A 25,307-nucleotide genomic window follows, 5' to 3' on the forward strand; every position below is an offset into this window, starting at 1 on the left:
GGTTGAGTTTCGAGGCCACTGGCTATAGTGACAAGGAGGGCACGTCAGTTTTCAGAGAACGCTGTGAAGCACTCGTTAGGAGATTCAACTGGCCAGGGAAGAAGGAGGCTCCTACAGTGGACTCTGTGGGGAATGGAAAATCATCTGAGTCAGGGGTAGGGACAGGGAAGTTGGAGCAGTCTAGAAATCTCTCCAGATTTGTCCCAGAGTCCCTCCGATCTCTTCCTGGGTGGATCTGCTCAGCCTGTATCCCCTATTCTCTTGACTTCTGTGTCTCTTTTCGAAACTTCACAGAATGGAAAGCATGAGGTGCTGGGCTCTGCAAGTCTCCTTCTACACAGATAAGGTTCTCTGTTGATCCCAAAAAGGCATTTAAAATACATAACCAGGAATCATAATTTTAGAAATGGTCAAGTTCTATTTTATGGATGGGAGGCTGAGGACTAGAGGGGTGAAGTGGCTTGCCCAAGGTGATACACACTGCAAATTCTCATTTCATTATACCAAGGTAGACGGAGTCCTCCAAATTCAGAACCAGAGACTCATCTTCCAGACATGATGGGTGGGGTGACCCATTTTATTTGACTTTCTTGGGTCGTTCATGTTAAGAATCTTCTCTGGTCCAGGAGCGTGGCTGAGGCACAGCTCAGGATCAAGTCCCTGGCAGCCAGCAGCCCTAGACAGAGCTGAGAATTCCCACAGACACCCGGAACCTGGCCAGAGCCCCACCCAGGGGAGGAGCTGTGAGAGGCTCCACCCAGCCGTCTGCCTGGCCGGTCCTGCAGCTTCCTCTCTCCCACAGAGAGAGCCACTCCATCAGAGAGTGGTTGTGCGTCTGCATCCCAGGGGTCAGGGCTGACAATGGGAAGAATCCCAGGGACCTGGAAGACTATGCCCTACTTGAAAGCCCAGCCTGAAGACCTGAAGGACCGGTCCTAACAGAGTAAGGAAACTGGTAAGGAAGCTGCTGGCCCCGCTGCGTGCTTGGAGCGAGCAAAGGGAAGGGGAGCCAAACCTAAGCCCGGCAGGGACCCGGGGAAGGGGGCTGGGCTGGGATTTGCAGAGCACCTCCTTTGTACGAGGTCTCACCCTTGTCTTACAAACTATTCCTTTTATTAATACAGTGGAACTAAACTTCAGGGAGAAGTTAAACAATCTTAGAGAAAGCACAGAATTGAGATTAGAGCACCTTTGGGCTGATCCTAGAGCCACAGGTCTTCCTCTCGTGTTGCCGCCCAGGCCACACGTCGCACAAGCCCAACTTCTGTGATTTTCTCAAGGTGGACCTGTGGCGATAATGTCTCTCCTCACCTCAGCCTAATTCAGGTGCCCCAACTGCTTTCCAACAAATGGTTCTGTCTATGCAGAAGTGACAGGGGTGCAGTGCCCATGGAGGAAGGAGGCTAACATGACAAATTTAAGTTCACAGTATCTGTGTGATGGCGATTCTGGGAATGGGAGTAGAAACCAGCACAAACTGCATGGAATTACTTCTGCTTCATGGGGTTGCGAAGGGTCTGACATGGCTTAGCAACTAAACAACAACTGCTTCTCAGAGCCCACCTATAAAAAGGTGGCATCAGTCACCTAGGTGACCCTGAAGTCCTGTGCCTGACACTGTTCTCCCTGAGGTGATGCCAACTTGAGTGCCCTCAGAATGACACGACAGTCAGCTCACACCCTGGGTGTATTAGAAAGAGCTTGAGCGTTGGATTCCTGTAGTCATGGTGGAGTCACCAAAGTCCCCGTGGAAGATGCAGAAGGTAGAGGAGAATGAAAGCAAGTGTCTGTTGCGTGCTTTCTGTTCCCTTTTGTTAGATGAGAAAACCAATGCTCTGAGAGGTTAACAACTCAGGGGTGTCTGAATCCAAAGTTCGAGTTCTACCAGTAGAAGTTGGATCTTGGCAGACACCCCTCCGAGGAGGGTAAGAGTGCATAGGCTGCCCCTACTCAGGAGTGGATCTGAGTGCATGGGTACCATGTTCCCGACAGATGCAGGAGGCTAGGTGGCTCCAGCCAGAGTCCCCGCGTATTGTGACCGCAGGACAATCCCTTGGGCACTGCCCCCTGGTGACCCAGTGCACGGCTCTGCCAAACGCCGTTCCCAGTGTCTGTGTCAGCACTGATGGCCCAAGCCTCCAATCAGGCGGGTGGGTACCCGGACCATCACGTAAGGGCTGCTGCCTCTGCCACAGGGGACAGAGGCCCCAGCTACACTTGCCACTGAGGCCGTGCTGTGGGTGAGTACTCTACCCCAGAGATGGGCTTGGGACCTGAAGCCTCTCTTCCCAGATACAGCACATAGAAGAGGGGCTTGGAAGCCCTGGGTTCAAATCACAGGCACTTAATGGCCATGTGATCTCAGTCAAAACCTTTCACTGATCTGAGAGTCAACTCTCGAAATTAACACCTACTGGGTCAGTTGGTCATGAGAATTAAATGAGATTAATTATCAAGAGTGGCACCTAGCAGGCATTTGGAGGGCTTTCTCCTTTTCTCTTTTCTTCCCTTATAAACTGAGACATTCTCAACACTGTAAGCAGAGCAAGCAGAGTGAGATGGGATCACACATCTAAGTGTAGCCTGGGTACAGCTACTCAGAGAATGGACTCTTTGGAGCAGATTCAGAGGCCCAGGGCCCAGACATTCTCTCTTCCTAACTTAGGGCTGACCACAGGAAATACATGATTCAGGCGGAGCCTTGGAGCTGAAGACTGGATTGAGGGTGGTACCTTATGAGAGCAGGGAGGGCTGAGGAGTGTCCCAGACGAGAATGGCACTAATCCAGGCCAGACAAGGAGGGAGCTGTCAGTGGCCATGGGCTCCAGGGAGAGGCCCAGTGCAGGAAGTGGCAGGGTGTGCATAGACGAGACTCCATCTGTCCCCACCATCTGGAGGGCCCCTGGCCTCCTTCATTCACCTGGCAAATGCACACACATCCTCCAAGAACCCAATGACCCTGTCTGTGACTTCCATCCTAGCACTGTCTCACCATCCCCCATGGAGCTCACCACGCACTTCCTTTGTATTCCTTCCTTGAATCCGTTTACCTCGGCCCCTGTCACAGGACAGTCACCGGGAGCTCCGGTCTCTTTCGCTGCTCACACTCCTCTCTCCCCAGCAGACCGCAGCTCGTGGGGGGCCTCACATGAGTCTGATTCACAGAAGGATCTCGTTAAGCCTTTGGAAAATTGAATGAAGGGATAGAAGGCATGGTAGTGCTCCCTGGACCTTCTTAAACATGACGCTGGGATTAAGAGGAAGGACAGGGCTGGGGAGATGCGCTAAAGGGAGAAGGTGTGATTACGAGCATCGGTGGGTCGATGATGGTGATTTCATGGCTGGTATTGTTGATGTATGAGCAGGAAAAGGCTGAGGTGGGGAAATATGACAGAATGAAGATTTATAGGTGTTTACACACGTGCAAAGATATTCATCAGTGATTTTGTAATAGTAGAAGATTCAGAAATAACTTAGTAACCATATAGGACATGTGTTATATAAACATTAGTACACTAATCTTATGAAATATCTTGTTGCCATCACAAAGAATAAGGTGGCTCTCTAGGAGTGACATGGAAAGCTCCCACTGACGTTGGGAAAGAGTAGGTGTCATGGTACAGTGATTAAAAGTACTTATAGATCAAATATACTTCAACTTTTTAAAGAAATATGAAGGTGAAATAACTATAAAAAAACATAAAACGCTAAAAAAAAAAAGTGCTTGGCTCAGCTTGCCTGGATTCAGTTCTGCTCTTCATGTGCTATATAACCTTGGTATTTTCTTATCATCTCCAAGCCTCAGTTTCTTCATTTGTAAGATGACAATGGTAGTAACTATCTCAAAAAGTTGTTGTGAGGATTGAAGAGGTTCTTGGCATAGTAAAAGCATGCATTCAATATTTAATAAAGATTTGCTTTTATTATTAAGTGAAAATGTATGTAGCAAAAACTGTATGCCATCATTCCAGTTTTGCTTTTAAACTTTTTCTTCATGCAAAGATATATATGCACATAAAAATATAGTGGATGTGTGGATAAAACAACCGTTAACAATGGTTATCTCGGATGTATGAGACTAGAGAAGTGAGGGAGGGCTTTACACTGTTTTTTTAAGAGAGTTTATTTTTTCAGAACTTTTAAGTTCACAGCAAAACTGAGCTCCATACACATACACAGCCTCTTCCACCATCAACATCTCCCACCCGAGTGGTACATGTGTCAAATCAGTACACCTACATCAACACATCACTGAGATTTTCACGTGTGACTGTATACATCTCTAGTTCATTTCCATTTCTAGAATAAACACGTGTTTGTTTTGTAAGTAATGTTAATTAATGGCTGACTTGCACCCTAAGCCCCAGAATGGCAAGACTCCAGAAAGTGACCTTGTTCATAGAAACTACCAAAGAGGTCAAATCTGGGGCTGCCTGGGAAGGAGACCTGAGCCCCGTCCCCGCCCTGAGGCCCTCCACTGCTGTCAGCAGCCTGACGGCTCGCAGGCTCACCCGCCTGGGTGCCGGCTTCTGCCAGAGACATCTGACAGCAGTCCCCAAACCGAGGCGGCCAGCCCCCAGGCCGGGCCTCCCCGACAGCCTGCACGCACACAGTGCTCACCCGACGGCTAAGCAGCTTCAAAGCCCCAGGGAGCAGGCCCAGCGGGCGGAGAGCGGCCAGGGGGACTGGCTCTTGAGACTGCCAGCCCTGTCTGCGAAGCCTCCTCTGACATTCACTGGCACAGTGAGCTCTATATTCTCATTGCAATACAGGGATGAACCTGCCCATCTCACAAGGCCATTGTGAGCACAGATGAGGAGACTCTGTGGGAAAGTATCTAACATGTTTCTTGGCACATGGAGGTCCTTGGGCAGTTCTCATTTCCTGCTTAACAGGCGTAGACCCTCCGATATACGGCATGGTAGGAGGGGAGTGTGTGGTTTGGATGTCCTCCTGGAAAATCAGGACAAGGACAGGGTGAGCACTGTCCTGGGGCTGTCCACACATGCACCTCAGTATGCACCAGCTACATTTCTGCTCCGGAGAACCGCTCTCTAAACAAGTCCTCAGCCTTTATCTGAAATGTGATCCTCCAATGAAACTGAGCGAGTTGAAGCGATATGGCTGAATCTAGAGCCTGTCATACAGAGTGAAGTAAGTCAGAAGGAGAAAAACAAACATCATATATGGAATCTAGAAGAATGGTACTGATGAAGCTATTTGCAGGGCAGGAATGGAGGCCCAGATGCAGAGAACGGACTTGCTGATACAGTGTGGGGGGAGTAGGGCAGGGGATGAGTTGAGAGAGTAGCACGGATGTGTGTACACTATCATATGTATCATAGCTAGTGGGAAACTGCTGTATCGCGCAGGGAGCTCAGTCTGCTGCTCTGTCATGACCTAGAGGGGTGGGATGGGGTATGGTGGCAGGGAGCCTCAAGAAGGAGGGGATATATGTGTACATGTGGCTGATTCATGATGTTGTACATCAGGAACGAACAACATTGTGAAGGAATTATATTCCAATTTTAAAAAGTGGGAAAAAAAATCAATGTGATCTTCCAAGACGAAGGCATTCCCGGATGACATGCATGGAGGAGGAGCTGCATGTGGGTGTGGGAAGAGGCTGCTCCCCACGGAGGCGGAGAATATGCGGTGCCTGACCCCCCAGGAGAGAAAAGCTGGGCTGGGAGGAGGTGCGCTCTTGGGGTTGTCTGCCTCCCACCTGCCCCATCTGTCTCCCCAGGTTGTTTCTCCTTCAGCCTCGCGCTACACATGCAGCTCTCAGCATGAGGCACAGCCTCCAACTGGCCCTTGTGTGTCTGAGTCTCCTCTCCGCACGGTGAGCTCTGCCGCCCCACAGCGGCCTTGGTCTGAATTGCTCTGCGTTTTGCACACGGTGGGAGGGGTGGCAGTCCTTTCTTTTTTTTTTTTTTTTTGGTTTTATTTATTTATTTATTTTTTCTTTTTTTTATTATTATTATTTTTTTTTTCCAGTGGGTTTTGTCATACATTGATATGAATCAGCCATGGATTTACAGTCCTTTCTACTTAGCAACGACAAGACAAGGCCTCGTGCCTTCACCCCTCTGACGTACCAGGACTATACATTTTCTTGCCATTTTTTTCCAGAGAAGTCAAGCTTCCAGAATGGTCAGAGATGGATAAATCCCTTTTGTTTGGGGGGAAAGTTTTGAGTGTTTCCAAATTACCACGACATTATGACACACGGCAAATGCATAATAAAGTGGGTGAGACAGAGATATGTTTCATTCAGCAGTTGAAAATTAGAGGGTTCTCTTTGGAAGAGTCACTACTGGTACATGAGTACAACCACATGCATGTGCGTGCTTGCGTGCTCTGTTGTGTCTGACTCTTTGCAACCCATGGACTGCATGCAGCCCTCCAGGCTCCTCTGTCCATGGAATTTTCCAGGCAAGAATACTGGGGTGGGTTTCCATTTCCTACTCCAGAGGATCTTCCTGACCCAGGGATCAAACCTGTGTCTCCTGCGTCTTCTGCATTGGCAGACAGGTTCTTTACCACCGAGCCACCTGGAAGCCCATATAACCAACCACACACATGCATGAAAACACAAGCTCAAGTTTCAAGTTTGTATGTATGCATGTTGATCCACACGTCAGCACACACGTGTACTGAAACCTGTTCTCTTCTGCAGGGTGTGCGTCCAGGGGAATCAGCTTAACATCGAGGTCAGCAGAAGCGACAAACTGTCCCTGCCTGGCTTTGAGAATCTCACAGCAGGATATAACAAGTTTCTCAGGCCCAATTTTGGCGGTAGGTCGTTCTTTTTGCCCAGGACATCAATTCAAAAGGAACAGGATCAGAGTTAATATGCAGACGAGGGTTTCAGGAGACTGTAGTTGGCTGCTTTTTCTGATCTAACATTGGTAGTGATGGATACAAACAGCTGCCCATGGTTTTTCATGCTCTCATGCTGGGAGAAAGCACTTTCTCTGGTCTCTCCACCTGCACGATATAGAAATCCTCCTCCCCAGGGAGGTTACTAGAGCCTCCTCACTACCCCACACCCACTGTCTGCCTTCTACCCACACTTCTGGTATCATTACTTGAGAAACCCACTATGTCTCACCAGGACTGTTCCACCTGTTCCTCACACCTCAGCCTGCCCCCTCAAGACTAACCCTCTACTTTGCCATTGGGATGACCCACCTGGGCCCTTTGCTGCTCAGAATTCTTCCTGCTCCCCAGTCTCTCCAGCCTAAAGTCCAGAGCCCTTTGCATGGCACACCCAGCACTTCCCAGCCCCACCTCTATCTGTCTGTCAACCTCATCTCCCCAGCTTCTCCCCGCTCTGCCCTTATACAAATGTGCCCCCAGACCTCCTTGGCCTCTCTAGTCTCCATGGCTCTTGCTGAGATTATTTATCTGCCAAGAAGAGCTTGTTCCAATTTGACTCCTGGGAAACTCCAGTTTCCCGTCATGTCTCAGATCAAAGGCTTCCTCTTCTGAGCAGCCCACACAGATTCCTCCAGGCCTCATGGCCTTTCTTCACACTTTGTTTTGAACATATTTCTAAATCATAGCTGTTACCGGCTGATACTGTCACTGGCTTTATGTCTGTCTCGGCTCTAGGCTGACATCCCTTGCAGAAATCCTGCTTTATTTATTTCACTAGCCCCAGTGGTATCTCAGTGCTCAACAGGTAGCAAGTTATCAATTAATATATCTTGAACAGTGAGGCAAGGATGGAAAGAATGAGGCCACCACCTACCTCCTTCCCACAGGGTCTCAGCCTCTCGTTTGTAAAATGTAAGACTGAACAATGTGGTTACTAATGTCTTGTTACCTTGAGTAGTAGAAAGAGCCTTGGAGTTGAATAAACCTGAGTTTGGCTCCTGGCTCAACTGCTGGGCAAGCATCTTAGCTTTCTGTAACTGGGGGGCGTATCATCTACCTCACAGGGAGGATTGAGTGAAGTGTGTAAATATATCATCAGGATGCCATCTATTTTAATCCCTTTGCCTTCCTGCTCCTCCCTTCAGTTGATATTAATAAAATTCTCTGGTCAGATCTAGGATTAGTGGGTTAGTCCAGGTCCCCTGAGGAGCAAACAATGAGAGGGGATTATCCTTGCAAGATATTTATTGGGGCCATATCTATGACAAAATATGGGGCAGGAAAAGGAGGAAGCTGGAGAGTTGTCAGACTTCAATGCAGGAAAGAAGGGAGGGAGGGAAGAAAGGCTGGTGGAGGTGCCTTAGACCACAGTGCAGTTCTAAGCATGTTCGGGAAGTCCACCACGAAGTCCTTGAGTGGAAGTTCCCATCAGAGGAGTCTCCCATCTCTGTGCCTCCCAGGAGCAGGCCTGCCTTAGTATTCCTAACACGTCCAGGCCCCAGTGGGATGCAGCTCATGGGAAGTGTGGCCTCTGAACAAGTGTGGTGAAAGGTTTCAGAGCACAGCAGCTGGGGCCACTCACCCCCTTCTGATGGAGATCTGAGAGACCCAACCTCATGGCCACACATTTAGGATTTGAGGTCCTTATGTTAAGGGACCTTGGGGGCTTCCACCTCCCCTTGTTTTCCCAGGACCAACTGAATGCTAATGACAAGCCCAGGAGTGTGCACACCTGGTTAGATTTGCTGAACAATTTCTCTGCCTCCCAAATGCCAAACAACAGGGCCAGAACACTGCCCTTCTTGTTGCTGGCTCGTGGACCCACAGGGTGCAGAGTCTCTGGGTAATGTACCCATTCTGAGCCTGAGGTGGCCCTCAGGAATGTGAGGCCAAGACCCACCTGGGGTGGAAATGGGGTAAGGGGTCCTCAGTCAAAAGGAGGGGAAGGCACACCCCCACCCCTTGTCACGAGCCTTTGGCACGCTGCGTCCTGACAGAACCTACATGTTTGAGGCAGCCTCCAGGCCCATGGAGGGGCTGCAGTTCCCTAGAGTAATGTCTGTCCACCCAGATCTAGGACCCTAAGGTCCCTGAGTGGCCAGATCGCCGTAGGGCTTTTCAGGGACTGAGCTTGGCGGCACGGGTCTGCAAGCCTCTGCCAGGACCTGCTCTTCACCTGCTTCCTAGGAGAAAGCTGCCCTCTGGTGGTTCTGCTCACTTTTCTAACTCACAGGGAAGAAAGAACAAACTCTGGTCCATAAAAAAGCTGAGACTAGACTACCTAGAAACAAACTAAACACACAAAAACCCACAGTGAGCCTGAAACGCTTGTACGTTTTCGGTTCTCCACCTTCCTCGGGGATGGTAACCAGTGCTGACCCACGGCCTGCTGTGTGCCAAGCACTTGCCTTCCCACCCCACCCTGATGATCAACGTTAGTAGCTCTATTTTAGAGATGAGAAACTGTAGAACAGAGAGGTTTAGCAATTTGTTCAAGGTCACACTGCTGTGATGTGGCCACTCTGACCCTAAGCTTCTCTTCTTGATGCTGCACCTTGCTGCTATGAGGGGCAGAGAGCCACTTAGCACCTTAACTCCTTCAGTACCTTCCAGGGTCTGCCCTGAAAGATCTACCCCTTTCCCACCAAGTATTCAGTTAATTACTTTTAATTGCACTGGCTTTAAAACTCCAATTCCAAGTTCTTAACCTATATCCTGCAGCTTGATTTCCTTCAGTTAATAATTAGGCTGCTCTCTGATTCCTCCCAGTTTGATGTGTGGAAGCATTTTGAATTCCGCCTCTCCTTTTCCTAGTTAATGTGTTGTCACAGTTCCCAGAGATACCCCCAGTTATTATCCCAAGTGAATGCTTTCCACCTATTAACCTGGTGAGGAAAGTTGTTTCTTTTCCAGAATTAGCTAAGATCATGGAAGAGAGGGATAAGGGAAGGGAAATGCCATTTACCAAGTGCCTGGTATCACATGATAGAAACCATGCTGGGGGCTTTTTACACATAATTATTTCTGAGCACTTTGTATATGCCCAGCTAGGCAGCCACTTCCTGTATATTCTGTCTCGTCACCACCCTGCAAAGAAGCTATCACACACCTTCTCTCATTTACCCTTCTCTGTGACCCTCTGATGTCATTAGCATTATTCAAGCCTGCGGGTGAGAAGGCTGCAGCTCTGAAAGGTCTGCTAACTTCCCAGATCAGAGTCACATCTTCCTGACTCCTGGACTTCTGTCCCACATCTCTAGTCTCAGGGGGAGTAAACATTCCTGGCCTGGCCACTGAGAATGGTGGCTCCCATTCTTCTTCACTTCTTCTTACTTCACTCGAGAGGTAAGACAGGCACCCTCAGAAGTCAGGCCCATCTGTCCAGACTCCAGGATTGAGGCCCAGCATCTGTACACCAGACCAAATGGGGATGGTTCTGCAGTTCTAAATAGTTTAAGGTTCCTGGAGAGCAAAGGAAGAGGAGAAAGATGTCAGGAAGTGAGTGGAAGCTCAACCATGAGCAGTCTTGAATGCCATCTGGTGGTAAATTTACTTGGTTGAGGGGGGAAAATATATTTGTGTACAAATTCCCAAATCTCTATTACATTTCTAAATAAATGAGTCCCTGGCAAGCACCATAGGAAAAAGTCCTCCAAGTAAGAAGTAGCAAATACCATTCCATGCCTTAAAATAAACACTAATGAATATAGTGTGGTCTCGCTTTCGGGTGTTTAGCTAAGTGTATATGTGTGCATTGTTTTTTCATACAAAAGGGAGGCACACCCTCTATCATGATTTCTCCTGCGAGGGGGAGGATAGAAATTAATCTTTTATTTATAAGCTTCTAAACTGTTTAAAATTTTGCAGTAGGTCATTGTTACTTTTTTAATTTTCTAATACATTTATTTCTTATGTGTGTGCTTGCCAAGCTGCTTCACTCATGCCTGACTCTTTGTGACCGCATCTGACTCTTTGCAATCCCATGGACTGTAGCCCACCAGGCTCCTCTGTTGATGAGATTTTCCGGGCAAGAATACTGGAATGGGTTGCCTTTCCTTTCTCCAGGGGATCTTCCCGACCCGGGGATGGAACCTGTGTCTCTCCTGTCTCCTGCATTGCAAATTCGCTACCACTAGCGCCACCTGGGAAGCCCATATGTTTCTTATATATATTTAAAATTAATTATTAATATATATAACAATATATTTTTTAACTGTGCTAATGTTAGCAGATCTGTTTCTATTTCTATGTAAGGGTTTCTGTTTTTTCTTCATCTTAGGAGAACCTGTTCAGATAGCACTGACTCTGGACATTGCAAGTATTTCCAGTATCTCAGAGAGCAATATGGTAAGTGTGCTTCCCCCGCCTTCCACCCACTCAGCCCCCTTCCTGTGTTCTCTGAGGATACCCATTCCAGCTCAAAACAGAACAGAGACTTACTTGGAATAACAGGAGCTGGAGACCTATCCTGAAACTCAAGACAGTGGAAGATGCTTGTAAAACAAATCTCTGAGTATCAGAGGGAAACTGGATTCAAAGGCTAGGAGGGGAGAAATGGGGGAGTGGGTGTGCTGTGTGAGGGATAGGAATGGGGAAAAATAAAACTGCAGGGAGGAAGCCTGCATATCACGGGGTTCCTCACAGAGCAGGAGACAAAACCAGTAGTCACATAACTTCTTCCAACCATCCTCTCACTTAGGAGAACGCATCTTAGACAAGGTGACGCTACAGGCACTTTGCTGTGAGTCCGCTGTAGGCTGCAGGGAAACTGGACAGCCTGAGCACTTCGCTCACCAAAGCCTTGGAAAGCTTCCTGTGGCCTTTGTGATCAAGGGAAAGTTAGTTCAGGCCCTGAACATGCTCCTAAGGGGCTCCCTTTGGGCAGTGAGCATTATTATCCAGAATAAATAAGGTGCTTTGTTCTCTTATTGCTACAGGCCACCACCTCAAGGCAAGCTTCATTCACCCCTGTCTACTGTGACATGCACTCTTGACCTCAGTGGAGGTGGGGAGGGAAGTAAGATTTTACCCTTTTCCTTGCATTTTCTGAGCTTTCTCCTTCCATCTACTTCCTCTCCCCGGCTGCCCCTCAGGACTACACAGCCACCATATATCTCAGACAGCGGTGGACGGACCAGCGGCTGGTGTTCGAAGGCAACAAGAGCTTCACTCTAGATGCACGCCTAGTGGAGTTCCTCTGGGTGCCGGACACTTACATCGTGGAGTCCAAAAAGTCCTTCCTCCACGAAGTCACCGTGGGAAACAGACTCATCCGCCTCTTCTCCAATGGCACAGTCCTGTATGCCCTCAGGTAACCAGGCACCTGTGACCTCAGGGTTGGAGGGGAAAGAGCGGGGAGGAAAGGAAAAGGATGTTCTGACCAGTCTTCAAATAACCACCTCCCCTTCTCATGGGCCTGCCTTCTTAGATCCTTGTCCCCAGAGCAGAAGGGCCCTCTCTCAGTCCAGTTGGGCTCAACAAGTCTCTTCTGAGAATGCGTGCTCTGTGCCAGGCCTGTGCTGGATGCTGAGGCCATGGAGCTGAATCAGATGTTGTCCTGGCACAGATACATAAGCAAGGAAGTCAGGGCACTAGGGGCCCGAGGCGGGAGTGGGACAGTGGTTTGTGGTGTTGTTAGAGGAGGCTTTGGCAGGACTCTAAGCTGAGGCTTAAAGAGTAAAAGGAAGTTAACTAGGAAGAGGGAAGGGGAACAGCAAACACAAACAGAGAGGTGATACAAAGAACTTCCTTTCCATGGGTGCAACGGGGCAGTTGGTGGCTACAGAATACACCTCTACTTAGGTGAGTCCTTCTTGTACAGATAGAAAAATCGAAGTACAGTCCTCCAAAGCCTTACCACCTGTAGTCATGGGTTCCGCTTTGCCCCTTCTTCAAATCCCCGAGGCCAAAACTTCCTCCCACCCAAGTGTTCATCAAGTTGTTTTTTGGTGACAATAGGAAAGATGACCCTCCTGGAGCAGCCTACAGGCAGAGAATTCACCACTGCCTCCGCCAGGGCTAGACCATGACTGCAAACCTATCACTGCTAGAGGCCTTCAGTAGAAGGCTAGGGACCAGCTATTCATGAAAGTGAAAGTTGCTCAGTTGTGTCCAGCCCCATGGACTATACAGTTGATGGAATTCTCCAGGCCAGAATACTGGAGTGTGCATCTTTTCCCTTCTCGAGGGGACCTTCCCAACCCAGGGATCAAACTCAGGTCTCCTGCACTGCAGGCATATTCTTTACCAGCTGAGCCACAAAGGTCAGCCAAAACCCCAACACCTCTTTCAAGAAGTCCAGTAGACCTCTCCCTTGACCCTAACCCCAGTTAATACTAAGGTGCCCATTCCTTGCATTCCTGCAGCACGTGTGAGTGTGCATGTGCATGTGTGTGTGTCTCTCTGTATTATGGCACATAGCAGTGTCTTGTACAAGGATAACAAATAATGGATGAGGGTTAATAGCCTGGCTCTAGAGTCAGACAGATTTAGGACAAGTTCCTGCTCTCTGACCTTAGACAAGTTATTGACTCTCAGAGCCCAGAATAAACTGGATGTAGAAGCATCTCAAAAAAGCCAATGAATGATTCTGTTTTGTGATATTGTTGCAAGTTTGTCTCTGAATTGCCAACATTCTAACTTTCTGCAATCTGGACTGGCTTTAACCAAGTCTCATGGGCGTTGCTTAGTGCAGAAAAACTCAGGACTGCTTTGAATGTAGGCACCAAGTCACACATTCACTCTAAGAGTCAAGGTGAAAGTTCTCTTGGAGTGGCCCTTAACAGGGAGTGTATACTTCCTATAGCATCCTTATAACACTCTCTATGAATCCATTTTTCCTTTCTTAGAATCACAACAACTGTTGCATGTAACATGGACCTGTCTAAATACCCCATGGACACACAGACATGCAAGTTGCAACTAGAGAGCTGTGAGTATACGTCATGCGGGCCCCTTAGATGAGTTTCTGGGGTGACTTAGATCTGTGCATGTGTGAGGAGTGTCCTATTCGTAGTAGACTTTCTCTCCTTGATGTTGATGACAATGGGTTCATCCCTTCTGGGTGTATGTCCAGAGAGATTTAGAGACTTTCAAAAATAAACCTTTCAACGTTATGTCTTTGGGAGAGGACCACTGTGCATTGGCACCAAGTGTTTCCCCCTAAACGTAGGCAGGACAGCAAAAGCAAACAGGAGTCAGTAGGACTAGGAAGGAGTCTCAGGAACTGTCAAGTCATGGAAGCCAGGAAGAGTACAGAAGAAGTAGGAAACGGCAGATCCACAAAACGATCATTGCCATTTACTGCAAGACTGCTTTAAACTTCTGAAATAAATTATTTGATATACATAAAGCTTAGTGGCATAATGTCAGTAAGTGAACATCTAAACTGCATCCTGGGGATTTGCTTATGATGAAGAATGAGGATTTATTCTAAGTTGATGGTGTCAAATGAATTCCTGGCACTGTGAGTGATCTTGTGGTTCCTTGGTAAACCACTCCGAAATGCCCACCATGGGGAGGTTGCACCTGTGACACAAATCCTAGGAAGAAAATGCCACAGATAGTGATTGTTAAGGCATCAAGGCACGGCTTGCACAAGGAGGAAAAACTATAGTCAGGCTCTGGAAACCACTGGGTACTTCGTACATGAGGACACTAGTGACCAACATTCAAGAAACAGAACCATTATGAGACAACAGTCATTTTTCAGAGGTAGACATTTAATTAAAGACTCAGGCAGGCAGATTAATTACCTTATTGATTAAATGCATGAAACGCCTTCCTGAAGCAATGCAGCTGTTTGGGGGCAGACTAAAACTTGAGGTTATCAAAAAGAGAGCTCATTTTCAGCCCCACATACAAAAAGCAATTGCCCCCCATGGATGGCTGTGCTCATCTCAAATCTCAGGAGTGAGATTCTCCTGGAAACTCCAGCACTCTGCTTGCACAAATATTGTCCCCAGTGAGCAGAGGAAGCTTTCACTGAATCTGGGTTCAGAAACCTCACCAAGGGTTTTTTCCTGAATGCTATCCCTAGAAAAGAATTGATACTATTCCACAATTGCCCATATCCACTCAGGGACAGAGCAATGAGAAGGTGAGCATTTACCAGTCACTTTGCCCACAAAAGTCCGTATAGTCAAAACTATGGTTTTTATAGTAGTTATGTACAGATATGAGAGTTGGACCATAAAAAAGGCTGAGTGCTGAAAAATTGATGCTTTCAAATTGTGGTGCTGGAGGAGACTCTTGAGAGTCTCTTGGACATCAAGGAGATCAAACCAGTCAATCCTAAAGGAAATCATCCCTGAATATTCATCAGAAGGACTGATGTTGAAGCTGAAGCTTCAGTATTTTGGCCACCTGATGCAAAGAGCCAACTCACTGGAAAAGACCCTGATGCTGGGAAAGACTGAGGGCAGGAGGAGAAGGGGGCGACAGAGGATGAGATGGTTGGATGGCATCACTGACTCAATGGACATGAGTTTGAGCAAACTCCAGGAGGTGGTAGGTAGGGAAGCCTGGTGTGCTGCAGTCCATGGGGTCACAAAGAGTAGAACACAACTTAGTGACTAGACAACAACCCCACCCTCAGTTATAAAAGCAAAGTATCTAAGTAGATGCTTGTACAACTTACTTTTTAAGATACTTTTTCCCTTTGGGATTCCAGACAAAATGATACAAGCAGTACAAGTTGCTCCACTTGTCTCCACCTTTCAGCTGTTACGAATGATGGTGCTGTGAACATTTTTGTACAAGTCCTTTTATTGACATGATTTGATTTCTCTTGGATAGATACTTAGGACTAAAATGCTGGGTCAAATTTATGTTTAATTTTTCAAGAAACTGTCAAATTGTTTTCCAAAGTGGTTGCACCATTTTATATTTCCACCAGCAACATTCAATTTCTCCACACTATCACCATCTATTATTGTCTATCTTTTTATTTCAGCCATTCTAGTGGACGTGAACTGGTATCTTACTGTGGTTTTGATTTGTGTTTCCCTTATGACAAATGATTTTGAGAATCTTTTTATGTGCTTATTAACCACTCATCTATCTTCTCAAAGGTATTATCTGAGGATTAAATGAGATGATAATGTTGCAAAGCACTTAGAAAGGTAACTGCTTACTAAGTGATAGATATTATCATCATCATCCATGGGCTTTGGTATTAAACTTCCTTGAGGTCCAATACTGGTTTGTTTCTCATTTGCTTTGCTATCCTGAGAAGGTTATGCAGTCTCTCTGAATCTGATAATTTTCATGTATGAAAGGGGCAAAACATTACAGTTCCTTAGTTCTAAGGCACAGCATTTATCGAATAGTAACACTGCAGAAAAATGTAAGCTCTAAGCTCTACTTAATATATATCAACTGTAAGATCCATTTCAATTTCATAAAATGTAAAAAAAAAAGCTTTAAATAATGAAGAAATATATAGCTCTACTTTGCAAGCTTGTGAGAAGCTTAGAGACATAATATGTAAAGGACTTAATGTAAATGTTTAATAAAAGGTAGCTATTATTACTGTCATCACTATTAGTAAAACTGCTTTGAGGTTTATCAAATACTTATGTTTGCAGACATCAATAAAGTGACTGGCTGAAAGTTTTTTGGGTTTTTTTTGGTTGCATTATGCCAATATGAAAATATGAACAGACCAAATGTCCCTGAGAATCCCCTCCAAAGTGTTAGACTGTCCTGAAAGGCAATGTCTACTATAGATCTTTGTGAGTTCACAGATATGTGTTCAAAAATATCATTTAAATAATGATAGAGGCCATTTCTAGGTACTTATCACCTACTGGGTGTACATAGTGCTTAGCGCAGAGCTGGTTCTCACTGGTGGTGAAAAGCCCTAGCAGGTCAGCCCTTTCTGGGTACACACTGAGATTACACTGGAGGAATCACACCAGGTTTTGCATGGGACCATCCTTAGACTTAGCACCACCGAGAGAGAGCTTCTGCTGTCTCTCCATCACAGCATTGTCCAGACCAGGCCAATCTGCCACCTTCTTGCACTGATCAGGGCACTCTTTCCCTTGGCAGGGGGCTACGATGGAAACGACGTCGAGTTCAGCTGGCTGAGAGGGAACGACTCCGTGCGGGGACTGGAAAACCTGCGACTTGCTCAGTACACCATACAACAATATTTCACCTCAGTTACCAGGTCACAGCAGGAAACAGGTAACTCGTAGGACAATGTGCACAAGAGCAATATAGCCTAGTTGTATTCTGAGTCAGAAATATCACCTCTTTTTCACTTTGGCCCCTTCTGGACCCAAGACCCCCTCTGTGATATGCCAAGTGTGTTGGCTTGGCACTTTTACCTGCTTTACACCCACTACTGAAATGGTCCCCAAGAGGCTCATAGTCTAGTGAAGCAGGTATCATGGAAACCAGCAGTGATGCTGCAGGAATACTGTGACAGACAAAGGCACAGGATGAGGCTCGTGGTTGGGGGCATAGCACTCCCATAAATGCCATGCTATACAAACACAATCTCTTTCATTGAAACTATAATGACAGTTCATTATTAACTATGTTTTGGTGAACAATGGATGGTTTTATGCAAATATAGCTAAGTTAAACATCCCACAGGGAATGCCAGGTGCCACGAGTAGGGTTGATCTCTTATCCCTTGTTCACCCTATCAGGAAATTACACACGACTGGTCTTGCAATTTGAGCTTCAGAGGAATGTCCTGTATTTCATTTTGGAAACCTATGTTCCTTCCACTTTCCTGGTGGTGTTATCCTGGGTTTCGTTTTGGATCTCCCTTGATTCAGTTCCTGCAAGAACCTGCATTGGTAAGTAGTTCCAACGGGAGATTTCTAAGAACTGGGTTATTAGGTCTCATTTTTTTTTTAACTTTCTGCCATTATTTTATTTGATATTCATAGGATAGTTCTAGGAGCTGGTTTCTTGAGAGAGAGAAAGAGAGAGAGACTATGTTAGGAATAGTGTATTTTTAAACTTTGTTTTACAGTAACAGATAAGGAAGAATGGTGATTAGATGGACTATTATCAGTTATTTTGTTTACTGAACACCTCCCTCCAGTGAGAAGACAGAAGGAAACATTTAGAAAGTCATATCACTCATACCTGTACAAATGGGCAAATCAACTCTTTTCCAGAAGGCCACAGACTTTTCAGAATGAGCTCTGCTCCATTTCTGAGTCCTGTCCCCACTTTGCCAGCTCTTGAATGGAGACAGTTTGCCAGGCAGTGATGGCAGGTATGCTGACCACTGACATGGGCACGCTGCTCACTTCTTCCCTAGGAGTGACCACTGTATTGTCAATGACCACACTGATGATTGGGTCCCGTACCTCTCTCCCGAACACCAACTGCTTCATAAAGGCCATCGATGTGTACCTGGGAATATGCTTTAGCTTCGTGTTTGGGGCCCTCCTGGAATATGCAGTTGCCCACTACAGCTCCTTACAGCAGATGGCAGCCAAAGATCGGGTAAGAATTTGGGGACTCTGTATATAATTCATCACCTGTGCCATATACTGGTCTGTCGACCAGTTCCTGGTTCCTGACCCCCAGGGATTCACTTTGCATCAGTGATTCTCATCCTTGTTCAATTGGGGGAATCTGACAGTCATGACACTTTTTTTAAAAAGACTATTCTTTTTGCCAATGAGATATTAATATGACACCTTTTTAAAAAGACTATTCTTTTTGCCAATGAGATATTAATATTTTCTAGCAGAAAATAACTGTTTTATCTGTATGCAACATAAAACCACAACCACGAGAACAAGCATCCATGAAAAACCTAGGATCAAATCAAACATGAGCAGCTGCTTATAAGTTCCAGATTAATATGTATTTACTATTTATTCTTTTGTTGCCTTCTTGTTTTCTTAAATTATATAAGTAATGGTTTACAGAAAAATGTATGGAAAAATTAAACTGTGGCAAATTTCATGATTAGCATATTTTTCTGCTAACAGGGAAGGACTCATTATCTGGCTTAGCAGTGAAACAACATCGTTCATATCTCAGAATAATAATAATAACGATTATTATCAATTGAGCATGTATGTGCCAGACATAGTCACAAGCTCTTTGCAAATATTATGCCATTTAAAATGCTCGTGGTCATCATGTCATGGTCATGTGCTCAGTCACGTTCGAGTCTTTGTGGCCCCAGGGACTCTAGCCCACCAGGCTCCTCTGCCCGTGGGATTCTCCAGGCAAGGACACTGCAGTGGGGTGCCATGTTCTACTCCAGGGGATCTTCCTGACCCCACATCTCCCGCATTGGCAGGCAGATTCTTTACCATCTGTAGAACCCTGTTAAAAGTGCTCATAACAACTCAGTAAGGCTATCCCTATTTTTACAGTTGTGGGTTCTGAGTATGGGAAGATAAGTAATTTATTCAAGAGGACAAAGACAGGAAAAGGCAGAACTGAGATTTGAACCTAAATCTGCTTGGCTCCAAAGTCTGACACATCTGTTATTCCCACTTGCAGTGGGCAATGGACCATGCCCTTAACTATTATTCTCTGCAGGCTTATGGAACTCTGGGATTTTTTGGAAGCTCAGTTTGATAGACATTGGCATACTAAAGCTCCTGCTAACAGGCAAAAAAAAAAAAAAAAAATGATAGGGATCCAGTGCAGAAGAGCTGCCCACCTTCAGCAAAGGGTCAGGACTGTACAAGGTTTAACGGGAAGAAAAGGAGGATTCAGAATAGCCCAGAGATCCAGTTGACTTTTCTCTTGTGCTTGACTATTGTAAACAGTGTTTCACACAGTCATATTACTCAAGTACTAAAGGCAAATGATCATATGTGCCAGCCAAAGAACACGTATTTCATTTATTTTACTCCCTGTAGGCTTTCTTTTTTAAAAAATTAATTTATTTTTTTAATTAAATTTATTTTTTACATTGAAGTAGAGTTGATTTACAATGTTATATGAGTTTGAGGTGTACAGCATAATGATTATTTTTATATATAATACTCCATTAAAAGTTATTACAAAATAATGGCTGCTATTGCCTGTTCTATACAATTTACCCTTGCTGCTTATATATTTTATACATAGTAGTTTAAATTCATTCAATTCCATACCCCTATCTTGCCCCTTCTCTTTTCTCTTTCCCCTCTCATAATCACTAGTTTGTTTTCTATATCTGTGAGTCTGTTTCTGTTTTGCTAGTTGTATTCATTTGTTTTATTTTTTTTGATTTCACATATAAGTGATATCATACAGTCTTTGTCTTTCTGACTTACTTCACTAGGCATAATATTCTCTAGATCCATCCACATTACTGCAAATGACAAAATTTCATTCATATTTATGGTTGGCTAATATTTCATTATATATATACATATATATGTATCTCACATATTCTTTATCCATTGGTCAATTGAGGTACACTTGGGTTGCTTCCATATCTTGGCTATTGTAAACGGTGCATCTCTGAACATTGGAGTGCATGTGTCTTTTTGAATTAGTACTTTCATTTTTATCTGGATATATACCCAGGAGTGCAATTGCTAGATCTTATGGTAATCTATTTTCAGTGTTTTGATGAACCTCCATATTGTTTTTCATAGTGACTGCACCAACTTACATTCCCAACAGTGTACAAGGATCCCCTTTTCTCCATGTCCTAACCAATATTTATTTGTAGACTCTTTGATAGTAGCCATTCTGACAGATACAAGGTGATATCTTATTGTTGTTTTGATCTTCATTTTTCTAATAATTAGATATGTCAAGTATCATTTGCCTGTTAGTCATTCTGTATGTCTTCTTTGGAAAAATGTCTCTTCAGGTCCTCTGACCATTTTTTTGATAGGGTTGTTTGTTTTTTTGATATTCAGCTGTATGACCTGTTTATATATTTTGGATATTAACCTCTTGCTGTTCATGTCATTTGTAAATATTATGTCTCATTCAGTAAGTTGTCACTTCATTTTATTAATGGTTTCTTTAGCTGTGTAAAACTTTTAAGTTTAATTAGGCCCCATTTGTTTAATTTTTGCTTTTGTTTCTTTTTGTCTTGTTAGACTGATCCAAAAAAATATTGCTATGATTTATGTCAGAGTATTCTCCCTAATTCTCTTCTAGGGTTCTTAGGATTTCAGGTCTTACATTTAGATCTTTAATCCATTTTGAGTTTATTTCTGTATAAAATTAAATTTTATACAAATTTTAAAATTGAATTTAATTTTAAATTTTAAATTAAATAAAATTTTTCTAATTTTATTCTTGTAAATGTAGCTGTCCAGTTTTCCCAGCAGTACTTATTGAAGTGACTCTTTTCTCCATTGCATGTTCTCATCTCCTTTGTCATAGATTAATTGACTATAAAGTGGATTTATTCCTGGGCTCTCTATTCTATTCTATTGAGTTGTATGTCTGTTTTGTGCAGTACCATGCTGTTTTGATTACTGTATGTTTCCATCTTTGTTTTGTGTTACAGACTTTGTTTGATGTCTATTTTGCTTGATATGAGTATTGCTCCCCTGGCTTTTTTATCATCTCTATTTGCACGAAATATCTTCTTCCATCCCCTCACTTTCAGTCTTTGTGTGCATTTAACTTTTTTGTAGGCAGCATATAGGTGGGTCTTGTTTTTTAATCCTATCACTCACCCTGTCTTTTGTTTGAAGCATTTAGTCTATTGACATTTAAAGTAACTATTCCCTTCCACATAACATTAAGCAGAGTTCCCTGTGCTCTGAAGTAGATTCTTGGTGTTATCCATTTTAAATATAGCAGTGTATCTAGGAGGGAGCTCAATGAATTGGGAAGAATGGATACATGTATATGTATGGCTGAGTCCCTTTGCTGTACCCAAAACTATCACAACATTGTTAATTGGCTATACTCCAATACAAAATAAAAAGTTTAATAAAAAATAAAATAACTACTGACAGTTATGTACCTACTGCCATGTACTACTCATTTTCTAGTATTTTTTTTTTTTTTTTGGTTCTTCTCAGTTCATTTCCTTTGTTTCTTTTCTTATGGTTGATGATTTTCTTTAATAACATTCTTACGTTCCTTTCTTTTTAGTTTTTGTGTATCTGTGGTAGGTTTTTGACTTGTGGTATCTACTTATTTTAAACTGGTAGTGATTTAAGTTCAAACACATTGTAAATGAGCTACATTTTTTACTCCTTTCTCCTACACTTTGTGTTTTTGATATCATATTTTACATCTCATGTGTCCTTCAACTGTTTTTTGCAGTTATAGTTGTTTTTACAATTTTTTTGTCTTTTAATCTTCACACTGGCTTATTTAAGTGGTTGAGCCTCAATTCTTACTGTACGTTTGCCTTTTCTAGTAAAAGGATATAGAATTATCCCTTTCCTATAGATTATTTCTTCTTTTCCACTTAGAGAAAATCCTTTAACATTTCTTCTAGGGTAAGTTTATTATTGATGAATTGTCTTAGTTTTTGTTTGTCTGAGAAGTTCTTTATCTCTTCTTCAATTCTAGATGGTAATCTAGGATAACCTGGGTTGCAGGTTTTACCCTTTAGAGCATTGAATGTATTATGTCACACTCTTCTGGCCTGCAAAGTTTCTGCAGAAAAATCAGCTGACAGATTTATGTGGGATCCCTTGTATATGATTCTGTATTTTTCTCTTGTCTTTAGAATTCTCCCTTTATTGTTAACACCTGGCATTTTAATTATGTCTTGGTATGAATTTGTTTGAGTTCATCTTGCTTGCGGCCCTCTGTGTTTCCTGTACCTAGATATTTGGTCCTTGTTTGGGTCTGGGAAGTTTTTAGTCATAATTTCATCAAATACATTTTCTATCCCCTTCTCTTTCTGGGACCCCTATAATGTGAACATTGATACACTTGATATTATCCCAGAGCTGTTCTCATTTTTAAACTGTTCTCATTTTTTTTTAATTTGTTTTTCTTTTTGCTCTTCTGATTAGGTGGTTTCCATTATTCTATCTTCTAGATCATTTATGCATTCTTCTGTATCACTTAGTCTGCTTCATTCCTTCTAGTGTGTTTTATTTCAGTATTAAATTCTTCATTTCTTTTCTTTTGGCCACACTGTGTGGTTTGTGGGATCTCATTCCCTGACCAGGGGTTGAACTCAGGCCCTCGACAGTGAAAGTGTGGAGTCCTAACCACTGGACACCAGGGAATTCCTAAGATTGGTACTTTTTAAAAATATTTTTTAGTTCCTTGTTAAAATTCTCACCATGTTCATCTACTCTTTTCCCCAATTCAGTTAACATTCTTAATAATGTTTTGAATTCTTTATCAGATATTGTTTATTTCTGTTTCATTATTTATTTTTTTCAGAGGATTTCTTTTGCTCTTTCAACTGAGATCAGTTCCTTTGACTTTTCATTTTGCTTAAATTTCTCTGCCTCTACGAGTTTAGGTCAAACAGCTACCTATAGCAGCCTTACATAGGCCTCATGTGGATATGTCCCTATACAGAGTGCTTCTGCTGGGAAAGCTGAACTTGTGGAAGCTAGTCGTGTCTTTCCTCAGCATGTGCTGGCAGTTGTCACCTTGGTGGAAGGTGGGACTGGAGATGGAGGGGCCAGGACCAGAGCCTGATGTGAGGTGTGACTTCCTTTCTGCCCGGTGACCCTCCTCACCCTATTAGGGTGGGATCTGATCCCAAGTTGCTGGAGCAGAAGCCCTGAGGATTGGACCCATGCAGGCTCTATCCCTTTTAAATGTATGCTTTTCCCTCTGCCAGCCCCAGGGAGGTGCTGAAGAAAGGGAGGTCTATAGCTGGGCAGGCTGCAGAGAGAGGCCTGCTTTCTCTCTGATGTACTCTCTGGGCAGGTACCAGCAATTGTTGCCTTTGCTCTGCTCGGGTGCAACCTCGGGTCCAGGTCCTCTTTTCCTTCGTAGCTGATTACTCCTCCAGCCTCTGCCACCCCAGCCCTGTTGTGAAGTCGCACCACAGGGCAAGCAGGACCCGTGTAGACGCTCTGTGTGGACTGGGGGCAGTCAGCCATTGTCAGAGGCCCGGGCTGCTTCTGATGTGCCGCTGGGATAAGAGTCAACAAGGGCTGCCGCCACCCCGCCCAGGCTCTGCCCTGGGACCAGGCTGCCTCTGCGTTCCATAGCTGAGTTTTCTTTCCAGTCCACATGCTATGTTGTTCCAGCTATGGTGGAGAATGGCAACTCCATGGGATTGCAAGAACCATCATTATTTCTGTTTGTGTGGCAAAAACCTTAAGACACTGCTGATTTCTATTAACTTCCATAATCAGTTACTCCCTTCTCCCTGGAATAGCATGAAATCGCCAAACACCTACTAAATGCTTTACATAATTTATACCATTTAATCTTCCCATCACTCTCAAGAGGTAGGTATTAATGTTATCAACATTTTGCAGGCAAGGAAATCAAGTTCTAAAGGAATTGAGGTGACTAAAATGTCACAATAGTGAAAAACAGAATGGGATCTGAAACCAGGTCAGTTATCTTCAAACTGACCTGAGCAATTAACATTCAGCACCCTAGAGAAAGAAATGGCAACCCACTCCAGTATTCTTGACTGGGAAATTCTGTGGACAAAACAGCCTGGTGGGCTACAGTCCTTGGGGTCACAAAGAGTTGGACACAACTGAACACACACACACACACACACACACTCAGCTCTGCACATCTAGGATGGGCAATGGTTATTCTCCCCATTATACAAGCTGACAACTTAAAGACAGGGGCCTATAAGCAGGATATCAGGACTACCAAGTCTTGCTTACTAGCCAGTATATAAGGCACTCAGTACTGCTCTCTCCTAAACCTAATTATTCAGTATTAAGACCTCTACGTATATGAATTGTTGTTGCTTAGTCACTCAGTCGTGTCTGATTCTTTGCAACCACATGGACTATAGCCCTCCAGGTTACTCTGTTCATGGGATTTCCCAGGCAAGAATACTGGAATGGGTTGCCATTTCCATCTCTAGGAGATCTTCCTGATACAGGGATTGAATCCACCTCTCCTGCATTGGCAGGTGTATTCTTTTACCACTGAGCCACCAGGGAAGCCCCACGTATATAAATACCCACGTACTTATTTTGCTAAGTCGTCTATCAAACTAACCACCGTGTTTATGAACTAGGGGAAAGCAAAGGAAGTGGAAGAAGTCAACATTACTAACATCATCAACAGCTCCATCTCCAGCTTTAAACGGAAGATCAGTTTTGCCAGCATTGAAATTTCCGGAGATAATGTTGACTACAGCAACTTGACAATGAAAACCAGCGACAAGTTCAAGTTTGTCTTCCGAGATAAGTTGGGCAGGATTGTTGATTATTTCACAATTCAAAACCCTAGTAATGTTGATCGATATTCCAAACTACTATTTCCTTTGATTTTTATGCTAGCCAATGTATTTTACTGGGCATACTATATGTATTTTTGAGAAGATGTTGAACTGTTTGCAAGCC

The 25,307-nt window shown here is 44.2% G+C and overlaps 1 protein-coding gene across 1 annotated transcript; it reads left to right on the forward strand.

Annotated features, from left to right (window-relative positions):
* Nucleotides 1-927: 927 nt before the first annotated feature.
* Nucleotides 928-25,282, forward strand: GABRP (gamma-aminobutyric acid type A receptor subunit pi). Its single transcript, XM_061129687.1, has 10 exons — nucleotides 928-955; nucleotides 5,747-5,842; nucleotides 6,680-6,798; nucleotides 11,162-11,229; nucleotides 11,976-12,193; nucleotides 13,731-13,813; nucleotides 16,936-17,073; nucleotides 17,544-17,696; nucleotides 18,170-18,357; nucleotides 24,980-25,282. The coding sequence occupies exons 2-10, from the start codon at nucleotides 5,790-5,792 to the stop codon at nucleotides 25,280-25,282; spliced, it is 1,323 nt and encodes a 440-aa protein (XP_060985670.1). The 5' UTR covers nucleotides 928-955; nucleotides 5,747-5,789.
* The last annotated feature ends 25 nt before the right edge of the window (nucleotides 25,283-25,307 follow it).

The sequence above is a fragment of the Dama dama genome, chromosome 25 (assembly GCF_033118175.1).
Source record: "Dama dama isolate Ldn47 chromosome 25, ASM3311817v1, whole genome shotgun sequence".
NCBI lineage: Eukaryota > Metazoa > Chordata > Mammalia > Artiodactyla > Cervidae > Dama > Dama dama.